At 42.3% G+C, this 12,491-nt stretch overlaps 1 protein-coding gene across 8 annotated transcripts in view; it reads left to right on the forward strand.

Moving 5' to 3' along the window:
• LOC129723020 (mucin-2-like) overlaps window positions 1–12,491 on the forward strand; it is a 176,114-nt gene that overhangs the window by 27,942 nt on the left and 135,681 nt on the right. For all 8 annotated transcript variants that reach the window (XM_055676946.1, XM_055676944.1, XM_055676947.1 and 5 more), the window contains one exon: window positions 9,768–9,953. In XM_055676946.1, coding sequence (XP_055532921.1) covers window positions 9,879–9,953 — 75 coding nt within the window. In that variant the 5' untranslated portion in view covers window positions 9,768–9,878. The remainder of the gene's footprint in view (window positions 1–9,767; window positions 9,954–12,491) is intronic.

Consider the following 12,491-nt stretch of genomic DNA (forward strand, 5'->3'; position numbering starts at 1 on the left):
GTACGGATTCATTAGTAATATGCGGGTAGGTAACTTAGCGCCATTAATTCTGTTCCTAGAATCACACTACGAACAGAAAAGTTTTTGCGAGTGGCGCATTTGCTTAAGTTTACCTGAGAACAAAGATGACTAGGACAAGTTACCTGACTTTGGGTTTAATGCATTGGCGGTGCTGTGGTTTGTGCATAATTAGCCAGATGAAAATGGAAACTAGATGGCAGCACTGTATTAGGATGTTGAAAATTACATGGCAGGACCATACAAGGATATTGAAAAAATTGCTTCACCTTTCGCCACCTTGCCGTCATCATCAAATTACCAGTATAAAAATTAGCCCGACTTTCGGTCACGTGCGGCGACAATCGTGTCTGCTGCATACTGCAAGAGTCAGGTATCTTGTACTAGTCATCTTTGAAGAGAATTAATTAAAAAGTCGAGTGAGAAAACTGTGCCAGAGAGATGAATGGATGAAAAGGTTTATCGCTTGATTGATCGAAATTGTACTGATTGCTACGGTGATAAACTACCAACAAATTAATGGAAATTTGAGTCAAACAATAACAAATTTATGTAACTGGTTTATAGAAAACCGTCATTACTTTTAATTTATATTATCCCCTTCTACCTTCGTAGAGAAACGTTAGAATTGAAGTTATGTTTCTAGTGGGTAAATTCCAAATGTCAACGATGCCATCAGTTTATACCTAGCTAAATGTTATCCAGTTGATTATCGAGACGTGGATTAGGATCCCCTCCCTTCTAATATATCGACTCGTTCACATTTAAGTTAGGATATGATGACATTCCATCCCGACTTATGCGTTTGATATGATCTTTGGCTTATCCGGTCGCAGTGTAAATGTTACCATTTTTGACAATTTTTGCCTCTGTCCGCTCTTTGTATCTTATAATTTATTCATACAACACGCTGGATTTCGGCTCGCAACAAACTCGCTGCCAACCGGGCTGGTTTCTTCGGGGCGGAGTACGTGAGGATAATTTCACACGCGTCCGATCGTAAATGTTACTTTTACTTTCGCGATCGGCGAAGTACGATTTGCAAGTCGAACTACAGCTGTTTTGAGGTAACTTGCTGGTGTTTGCTGTTATAAATGCGCCCGAGCCAGTTTAATAATCGGCCGTACCGGCTGTGGACAGCCAGCCCGCGAAAACGATTGCCGCCACTGTACGGGCAAACTGCATCACAGAATGTGATGCAATCGCCTGGCAGCCCGTTCGCTGGGTTTAGTTTCGAGAGGAACATTTATGGTGGCCGGTTTAATACGAGTGATAAAGAAGCAAAAAAAAAATCACAGTCCGCAGCCAATAACCGTTACGATAGTGACAGATTTCGAACGTTCGCAGCCTTTTAGAGTGAACGGGTTTTATTTTGATGATGGCGTTTGTATGCAAATGGTCTCGATTACATTGGTAAAGGTAGGCTGATTGCTTATGATTTATGATGAATCATCATCAGTTTTGATTCATTTTGCTTTCTTTTCTGTTGGTAGAGCAAATTTTTCACGGCGGAGCTCTGAAGTTTTCCTACAAAATTACCTCACTGATAAATGAACTAACGTCTCTTTTCTTCCCCTCCCCTCAAAAGTGTAAAAAAAAATACATGATAACAAAGAGAAAAAGTCAATTCAATGTGCAAACAAATGTCATAAAATGCGATGAAACCGTTAAGCATTGCTCACATGTTCAAAAGAATTTAACTTATTTAGCTAATCGTAAGTTTTACGAATTTTTATAAGTTCTGCTCACGTGTAAGCCATAAAATATTAATAAAATTCTATTGAAATATCGCCAATAGTATTTTCAGTTCGTAGAAACAGATTAAATATCTTGATAAGCATTAACAATTAAAAGAAATAAACAAATTTAGAAAGTTTATTCTGAACCTGGGAGGGAGAAACGGATACGAAGCTGTGTGAGTATCAAAATGAACCAGAATGAGTTGTCATTGACTGTCAATTTGAACCAAGGAAAAAGCATTTTTTTGCGATGAGTATTGTTATAACTGAAAGGTATCGCGTTGCTCGAAAAAATATTCATCGCAAACAGTTTTTGTTTTCATTGTCGTTTTACAAAATATTTTGGTTTGTTTTTATGTTATATAATAAATTTCATAAGCTTTAAGTTATAATCATAAGCATAAGCTTTAAGTTATAAGTTATAATTTTGAACACACTTCATCACGGTCGAACTCAAAACTCTGAAAAAACTTTTATACAACGGCAAATTGAATTGAATTGAACACAGACTCAAAAAATTAGTCTGTAAAATTTGCACATTCAGTATTCCTGATGTTACTAAATAAAAACTTCGTTTAAGTCATGCATGCGTTACAGCAAGAAGATAGCTACACGCTACCAGAAAACGACGCATGTGCGTGTTCTCTGTTTTGAGTGTAGTATTCGTTTCTCCCTCCCAGTTCTGAACCACAGTAAAAATAAGATATCAAAAACTAATTAAAAAATAGAAGGGTCTATGGTCAACCGCATGCTTCACGTATGACTACGGATAGTTTATTTATCTAAAGTATTCGGAATTGAAGAGTTTGTTCACAATATTGGCTACCATTTAGTGCCATTACCATTTATTTTTCACTTTTCGATGGATGACAGCATTTTTTAACTTTTGTAAAATGAAAGTTTGTATATTGAAAAAGTTTGTAAAGTTCACGCATAGCCTTGTGGATGGCTATGGGAGGTGGACCTTGACTTGTTGCACGAAATAGCCCTATTTCATTTATTCAGAAATGTCGGACGAAAGCATCAAAGAGCAGAGGGTTTTTCCAAATAACCCTGTCTAATTTTCAGACCCTAACAGCACGCATATGCACGAATAGTGACGTGATTAAACAAACCTTTCGTGTTTTTCGCAACGGTACAACCACTAGTTAATATGTATCAAAATTTGGTTTTAATGACCTTCATGTCATAATCAAGATACACCCTTTCGGTTGGCGCACGTATGCCAAACTTCTTTTTTTTTTTCGAAACTACTTAACGTTTCATAACTTTTTCGCGCATAGCTCTGAAAACGCAACGATTCCCAATTTGACACAATAATTCCACGACCGGCGTGTGGAGCTCGCCTAATCTAGTCGAGGGAAAGGGGTTGGGTTGAAAGTAAGTAAAACACGGCCAAAGCTGCCTTACGGCTTAACAAGTCCGACAGACAATGTTTGCATTCGCTGAAAGTCCAACCTACCCAGCCAGGAACGAAAGATTGAATAAACCGAAAGCAGAATGAAAACAGCGTGGCAAACTCTCGCAAACGACAGTTTTCGTGCAGCCAAGCGAAAAAATCAAGACGGATTATTACACGCCCAACGCTGGAAGGCTTGATGGAGTTTCAGTTTTCATCACCATTGTCATTAGAGTCGGGTCCGGTGCTCGCTTTCATGTGCAACCCTGAAACCAGCAGCGGGGACTCTGCAGGGCGCACGGTTGTTGTGTGGCGTCTCAAATTTTCCACCGATTTGCTTCCGCTTCCTTTTCTGTTTTCCCTGATTTCATTGTCCAGGGCCAACACAAGTGGGGCTTCTCCTTTAAGTTTAGTTTCAGTAACGTTGGTCCAGAGTAGCAGTGTCACTTTTCGGCCATGCTGCTGCTAGGTTGAAATGGAACGATTCCGTGATGGCTTGGCTGCGTCTGAGCTGTATCGCTCTGTCAGTTAGGGGATTGTAGCTTCCTCCTCCTGCGGACGATGATCGGGTAATGATGGCGATGGGGCGTCTAACTGCACATTAGTGTCTTCTGTTGTTGTTTTAATAGACATCACTTGCGCGCAATGGCGACACGGTAAGCCACCACCAGCAGCAGCAGTATGAAGCCTAATTTCCATTGAATGGAGGAAAAAGTTTGCGAAAAGCGGGTCTCATTTCCTGTGTGCTTGGACAGCTTTTTATGCAGGTTTGCTGGACAGCTAATGACCAGTGGTACATGCGTAAGCATCAGCCGTCCGCTGGAAGAGATTTTAGATTGGCCTGGTCGTTTGGAGCAGACAGTGTGACGATCTGTTAAACTTGCTTCATAGCAGAATCCGAACGACTCTGGTGTGTCCGAAGCCAAAACATGATAAATCGTACAATCGTAATCTCAACGATTATTGTCATAAAATTGCTCCGTTACTTTCTTCACTGTACGTCTGTAAGTGACAGAGAGAATTGACTGGGAGTTACAATACTAGTGTGACGAAAAAATGTAATTTATTTCTTGGGATCAACTGATAATGTCGGTCATGACGAGAAAAAGGCAGACCATCTCTTGCGAGTGAAAATATGAACATCATCGAAATTTATTATTGGAAGGCGTGTAGTTGACGAGAAATGGAATTCGGATTATTTTTTTCAAATAAAAATTCATTCCTCTCAAAAAAGCGGTCAAGGCAAACGGTAAATATTTGTTACTCTTACTTAATGAATACCACATTTTTCTAAGTCCTGTGTCCCGTAAATTTTTAGTAGACGCTATAACATAAAATTCCTAAAGTAAATAAAATACTAGAACTGGTGAATACAACCAAATGTTTGTGTAAAAATATGTACATGCTATCCAGTAAAAGAAATTATTCTTTGCCCGAGTAAGAGTACAAGGTAGTTGAGAGGAACGTATCACGCGTCTTTCGACATGGTATCATTACTTTTAATTGGCCTAGGAAAATGTGCCAGCAGGGCTTCCAAATTCGCCATAAATTAGGTTAGGTTAGGCTGGCACAGCTGTATGTCACCACGGGTCGGTACTTGGCGAACACCGAGGGCCGCTAAAGTGCTCACTGCTAGCGCATTTCCGGACCATCGGCGACCCTAGGTCATGGTGAGATTCTGGCAATGGGCTCACAAAAGCCACACTACCTTGACGGAGCGAGTAGTACCGCTTCCACCATCCAAATGCTCGAATTCGCCCATTGGGATCGACGCCAGTAAGTTCACAGTTACGGCAACTGGTCGCAACTTTTTATGATTTGAGTCGGATTTCGTTTACGTACCGTAAGGTTGTGTGACAACGGTTTCGAAACGATGAGATAACAACCGATGCAGGGGTCTTGTCCCGGAAAACCGCAGTACGTTCCAAATCCATCGCCCGGTGGAAACCAGGCAGGAGTGGGATCGGATGCCCTTTCCTGACTTACACCGGTCGGAGGTGGCATAGTTGCCCATAAGTTGCTATGTCATCCTTCCCTAGCAATGACCTCACTGCCTCGGCATAGGCCACCATGAGACCAGATTGGCGACCGCTCCAGTATGGATTTGAATAGCCGGTCCCCCCATCAAATGAGCCAATTAAACAATTCGCAGATTTGCAGATGGTTTGCAAAACCAATGTGGGCGAGGGGGCATCGAGAGGACTACGCCGAGAAAGGCGGAGACGGATGCAGTGAAAGACGGAAGCGCCTCTCGGATCTGCGCAAGAAATCGCGGTGGCAGGACCACAGCTAATCAAAGCGGTCGGCAGAAAGCGGGACACGCTACCGAAGTTAGCAGCGCTGTCAGAGTAGCTCGATATAATTATCGAGTTTGCGAAAGGTCACACAAACACGTCGAGGATCCTGAAGCAGGTACTATATATACTTCGGTCCTCGGCTGATGCTGCAAAGACGGAGATAAGAAAATCATAGGTGGCTGGGAGGGCAACGAAATCGGTCCAAACAGACACCACGTTTCCAGCGGTCTGCGCCTCCGTCCAGTCGCCAAACGAACGGGGCAATCCCGGGAGAAACGGCTCCTGGGGGTACTAAGAAGCACCTAATCGCGCACAGCTCTCAGGCTATCGAAGCAAACAAACCCCCCCTCCCCCCGGTGGACACCAAGTAGCAAAAGTTTCCGATTAGCTCGTGGTTAACGTTTCCGGGAAGGAGTAGGAACCAGAAAGAGGTGACCAAAAACCGCTGGCGCCCATAAACCTTACCAAGGCCCTTTAGACAAAAGAATCAAAGTACTCGGAAGTCCTTAAGGCAATGAGAAGCGACACGAAGCTCAAAGATCTGGGAGCGGATGTGCATAGCATCCGCCGATCCTGCAAGGGATGACCAAAGAAGCCAAAAACAAGGGTCCAGCCTACCGGTTGTTGGTTCAAGATGCAGTAGTAGATGAGGTGCAGGTTTGGGCACTCACGTCGCAGGTGACCCTACAGGTTAAATACTTAGATCACCGAGGTATGTGAAGTCGCGGTCGCAAGGAGCAGTGCAGAGTGCAGTTCGACTGGGCAAGGGCCCAGGCCGCCACTGTCAGATTTCCGTCGGTTGACGGAAAACTGGCGCTTAGGGTAGCGAAGCTCCAAGTGGGATGATCAAAGTGTCCACTTAACATCTATCAGCAGCCGGAGGTCTACTTGCTTCGAGCAAGGACAAAAATCCTTCAGCTGGCCCGAGGAGCACGACCGGTAAGCCGACCAAACTCAAACGAAGGATTCGCGGATGCCAAGGTGAACGGAGTGTATTACTGCAGCTGCTATGCTTCGCCTCGTTAGTCTACCGAACAGTTCGCAAGGATGGTCAACCGAGCCTCTGTGGAGCTGACCGGTCTAGCACTGTTGGTGGTGGCAGGCGACTTCTACGCATGGGCAACTGAGTGGGGAAGTCGACGCACAAACCAGAGAGGTGTGGTCTTGTTGAAGGCTTTGGCAAAGCTCAACATAGATCTGGCCAACGTCGGCATGAAGAGCACCTTCAGTAGAAACGGCACGGAGTCTACCATCAATGTGATGTTCTGTAGTCCAGGACTGATCACGAACGGGGGGCTAGACAATGGCTATACTTATAGTGACCATCTGGCGAGCATGCGGCGAGTAAAATTAACACTTCAGCCCTCCGTGGGTGGAGAATACAGCATTTTGAGGCAAAAATATTTTCGAAAGCAATTAGACGAGAGCGAGGGGCGGGCGTGTGACGCCATCAAGCCTAGGAACCGCCAGCCTAGGCATGGAAGGCTACCAGTCTGTTGGTGAACCGATGCGATAGTGGCCCTCGGCAGAGCGCGTCTTCGAACGAGCAATGGCCAAGACCAAGGGTGAGATGGCGCAGAACAATCACCAGCGATACTGGAGATAAAGGGGCTCTTCCCACACCACGCGAGCAAAATTCTTGGCCTCCGGCTGTCGAGTCACTTCACCGACGTTCCAGTATTTCAAACTCAGACCAGAGGTGGTCGGCCAACCTGCCGAACACCCAATGTATGAGTAACGACGCTAACGACGCAGAGGAGGTGGAAATAATTACGAATAAGGAACTCATCGTGATCGCCACCTCCCTAAAGATGAGCTAGGCATTGGGCTTGGATGGGATTCCGAATCTGCCTATAAAGAAGGCCATCAAAAAAGGCCCCTGGACTTTTTTGGGAAGTCATGCAGAACTGCCTGGATTACTGTACATTCCCAGAGAGATGGAAGCGACAGAAGCTGGTCTTATTGCCGAAGGTATACGGTTGGTAAGGTTAGGTTAGGTACACCGAAAGTGCAAACGGTCTGTCGAGTAACCAGTTCTGCTTCCGGAAAGGCAAGTCTACGGCGGATTCTATCCTGTTTATCATCAAAACAGCAGAGGTAGCACTCCAGGTTAGAAGATGGGACATTCGCTATTGCGCAATCATCACACTGGACATGAAAATTGCGTTCAATAGTGTTAGCTGGGATTCCATAATCCACACGCTTCGGAAACTAGACATCCCGGAAGAAAACTATTTCCAGAATTGAGTGCTAGTTTACAGCACAGACGATCACCGCAGGGGTTCTGCAAGGTTCCATCCTGGGTCCGATACTGCGGAATGTCATATATGACGAGGTACTTAAACCTTCCTTCAGGGGTTATGATCGTAGGTTTAGCGGATGACATCACACTTGAGATTTTCAGCGAATCGATCGAGGAGGTTGAGATGGCGTTGTCGAGGACTGGATGCGCTCCAAGAAACTGGAATTGGCGCATCATAAGACGGAGGTCATAGTTGTAAATAATCGCAATACGAAGCAATAGGCGTTGATCAGCGTCGGGAACTGCACCATCGCCTCTAAGCGTTCCCTGAAGCTGCTGGGGATGTCGAAATCGCCTGTAAGAGGGCTTCAATGGCTATTGCAGTATTGTATGGCAGCAAGCGAAAACTGTTAGCTAGCGTGACTCCATATTGAGGTATGGCGGGCAAGTGTGGTCCAAAGCACTAGGTACTAGTAAATACCGAAGTAAGTTAGACAGTACCTACAGGCTTATGAACCTGAGGGTTGCGAGGGCGTATCGCACAGTGTCGTACGAGGCAATACGCGTCCTAGCTTACATGATGCTTATCAGCATCATCATCAAAGAAGACGTAGAGTGCTTCGGTTTGCACGGCACGAGGGGTATACGACGTAGACTAAAACCATCTACGATGGCAGAGTGCAGCGGAAGTGGTCCACTTCCACGAAGAGTGATAGATTCTGTCAGGCCATGGCTGCTTCAGACAGTATCTGCACAGGTTCGGGCATATGGAATTCTCCATGTGTCTCGAGTGTGTAGATACGGAATAGACCGCTGAGCATGTCTTCTTCGTATGTCCACGCTTCGCGCGCGCGAGAACACGACTTAATCCGTTACATAAGTTGTTACCTAGGTTAGGTTAGGTTAGGTTATGTTGGGTTGCGTTTAGGGTTCTGTTTGACTCCAGGAATACATTCTTGAACGATATGTGTATTGGTGTTTTTTGGAAAGATATCTAAAGTAATCTATAAAATATACTCCAAAACAAATGAACTGAGAAGATTGAGAAAGCATTCCACTTAAAACAGCTATAATGGTTCAACTTAGACTAACTAGTTTAAAATTGATGATGATCTAAGCTTCCATTTAGTTTAAGTGCACATTGTAGTGATAATTCAAAACCATTTCAGAGAGAGGAAACAGAGATTAAGTTTAAGTTACTAATAAAAAAACACCTCTAGTTTTCGTTACTGAATACCAGCAAACAATGCCAAACACACTCGACAGCGATTCGCACCAGCAGATAGGCCGAAATCTAATCCACCCAAAGGGAAGTGGCTATGCTTTGTATAGAGCCCATCAAACTTCCGCCTCGACATGCATGCGAAACCGGCGTACAGTTGTTGGAAAGCATAACGTAGAAGATGATTATTGTTATGATGGGGGCGGGCGGTCGGTGGCAGAGTGCTGTAAGATAGGATCATTCAATTGAAACGAAGCTTTAACTTCTGCTTCTAATGGTCATCCGTCCTCTGACTGAGTAGAGCAGAAGAGGGCATTATGTTTATGAATGAACACTGTTTTTGTTACGACAAGCTGTGATCAAGTGGAATGACCATCCGACCAGGCCAAAACCAGACCAACCTGCGTGTACCTTTTGCTATATTTTCTTTGTTTGGCATGTTGTCCGTTGCTACCTTTGGGAGAAATATTATATTGCCTATTACGCAATCGATGCGAATTGAGTCATGCTATGATTATTATTTACCTTTCCTGGCCACAGTCCACGGTGGTAATTAGATCCATGATTGGAAATTTCGATGATGTCAAGTTGCTTCTATTCCGAAAATAATTGAATCCATCGATAGCTTTTAATTAATAGTGATGCACTTGCTTAGCCCATTAGTTTAATTTGATACAAAGGATGATTCTAAAATACGATAAACTCAATTTGAGTTGTTTCACTTCTATGCTGAAGCTCTAAATGAGCTATAATCAATCTTATGTCGTCGAAAATGATTACCTCATACTATTTGCCGTGCACTGACTAATTTGTTGTCATTTTTTTCTATTTGTTTTCGCCCTCTATACAGCTTCCTCCACAGTGTGTGTGTCCTCTGCCTGAAGGCTTCAACCGATCTCACCACCAACGGTTCCTAGTGGAAGGGAGGCCCCGGGGGCCTTAGTGCGAAGCAACCGATGCGATGGGGTGGAGCAGTCTACTCATAACGGCTGCGTTGTCGTTATTTGTGATTTGCGGATTAATCGATGCCATTAACGTAAGTAAATCGTCATTTCGGTTCGGTGCAATTGGTATACAACATGCCTGTACTCGTGTTTAGGTAAATGACTGTCAAAAATCGGTTGTATAAGCCGAAAAGATTTTTGTGTTTTGCTCTGAATCACAACCTACAAAAGGAGACTGGCTTAGTTCAAATACACGCGTTTGAAAACTGTTTTCATAAGGTATACCGACCTGCTCATAGACTCAATTTACCGGTTGTTATGCGACAATTTTCATCGGATTCTGTTGCGGACTAAATCGAATCTAAGCGACAGGTTATATTTGGCACTGAAAACCGAAATAACATTCCACTCCACTATTTTGAGCTGATACGATCAAGCATGAAGGCAAAAATCGGTGAAACTAGAGCTAGCCAAAACTTCACAATCACACAGACACACACACACACCGTTGCAATTGAGTGGCAAAAAGTGGCAACCATATTAAAAGCGCGGAAACGACTAGCAAGCAAAGATTGCTTCTTTTGTTTTCCGTGTTCCCGATTAGCCTTGATGCCTCGGAGTCGGAAGTACACGAACCAGTTCAATTGAGAACAGGGTAGCTATCTGTGATCACCGGCTTCCGTGAACTATGCATATTTTAACGGTTGGGTGTCTTATCTGTGCATCTTTTTGTACCGTTCGATTTAACGAACCATTTACTCCAGTGCCACTCTTGCCGATCCCGGGAACGAACAAATGGAACCTCACTTGCTCTCTAGTGTACAGCATGGATTTGGAAACGTGTTCATATTTTAAAGAAACTATGACAGATTGGGGAAATTGGTTTCTCTGTTAACACTATTTTACCAATAATGTCTTCTTTAATTAGTAGGTATGTGTTAGACAGTCTAATACATAGCAACAAATAGCAAGAACGATTCGATAGACCGAATTTCGGTCCAACAAATCGTTCTTCTTTTCATTCATTTATTCGTTCATTCATTAGTATTGCTCGTATTCGAGCGATGTTGTGTACATTCAATATGTGTCCATCAATTCGGACACCTGTTCAGTTGATTTCCCATTCATCTATACCCTATATTTCAGGATCCTTATCATATCGTGTATAGAGTATGTTGTATCGTACGCCTTGCATCTTTTCGGTTTTCCATTCATTGATTTTCCTATCCAATTGCTCCTCTATTCGGACCCAAATCCATTCAATCTACCACCATTCAAGGTCTTTCTTCATCGTTGGTCTTGCATTTCAAGTGAAATTGATAGCTGAAATGCGAGAGAAATGGTTGTTTTTTCATTGATTAAAAGTCCCCGAATAGTTAGAATTGGTTAAAATCTGGTATACAAGCTTAGTTAAAGGAAAACAACTATCGTGTAGTGAATAAATAATTTTCAATGAGTGATTCCCGCCAAAGGGTACGTGTTCTAAAACATATTGACATATGCAAACAAAAATCAAAACTTTTAAATAAAAATATAATTTTAATTTTTAAAATTTCTATTATTTCAATTTGACTGAATTATAGGACGACAAAAAATTGCCGTTCTGGCATCATTTGTATTTCAGTTGACTCTGAATAAGAACTGTTGAGTGTTGATGTATTATTCAATTTGCAGCTATTCTGTAATTAGTAGCGAGGCATTTTTGTCGCCTGATTCTATACTAAGTGTAAAGCGCTTTAATAATAACAAAGAAAAAAAACACAAAAAATATTATGAATACTTATGATACTTCTTTGTTTTATTTTAGATTTATGATTGACAAGGTTTAAGAGATTTCTATTTTCATATTATATTTTCAATGTATGGTCAATGATGATGACTAAATAAATAAAAGACAGAATAATATTCGGAGGGACGAATGGATTTTAAGAAAGGCAATAGAAGCCTGGATAGATATAAACTGAATGGATAAAGGAGGGGTAGCCTTCCAGAAAAGTTCGATCTTCCGTTTGTTTGGGCATCTATTTGGTTCCTCATACGCCTGCATTCGTTCTTTCATATATTTATTATTCCATAAATTTGATTTCAATTCATTCTACTATCTGACCTTTTGGTTTCGCATCTTTTATACATGATATTTATTCAGTCCAGAAATAAGTCTGTTTGGAATTTATTCCGTCTTACCTTTGAGTGGAAACATTCAATTGTCATTTATTCTTCGTCATTTATTTTCAAAAACAACAAACAAGTTTCTTCATAAGACAATTTGCATATAACTCTAATGAACACAATATTATCTTCTTAGCTGTTTAAATTTGCACTGCCTATAGTTTCAAAGTCTGTGGTTTGTGTCAGTGCGTCTTTAAAAGACTACCTTAAAGATAGATTACACATAAGTCTTAATTTAACTTTTTTAAAACTTTTTTCGAATCAACCAAAATGACAAAGCGAAAACAAAGCCACGCATCGCAACGAGGAGAAAGAGGGAGAATTCTCTATTTGACATTTCTATAGGTTGCGGCGAGAATTTTTTTGACACTTTGCCTGAGTTAGAAACCAGCGAAATGTATGTGATTGAAACTAAATCAATTCAAAACAAAATCGTTTTCAAATAGAAGAAAGTTCCACTT

The sequence above is a fragment of the Wyeomyia smithii genome, chromosome 2, assembly GCF_029784165.1.
Source record: "Wyeomyia smithii strain HCP4-BCI-WySm-NY-G18 chromosome 2, ASM2978416v1, whole genome shotgun sequence".
NCBI lineage: Eukaryota > Metazoa > Arthropoda > Insecta > Diptera > Culicidae > Wyeomyia > Wyeomyia smithii.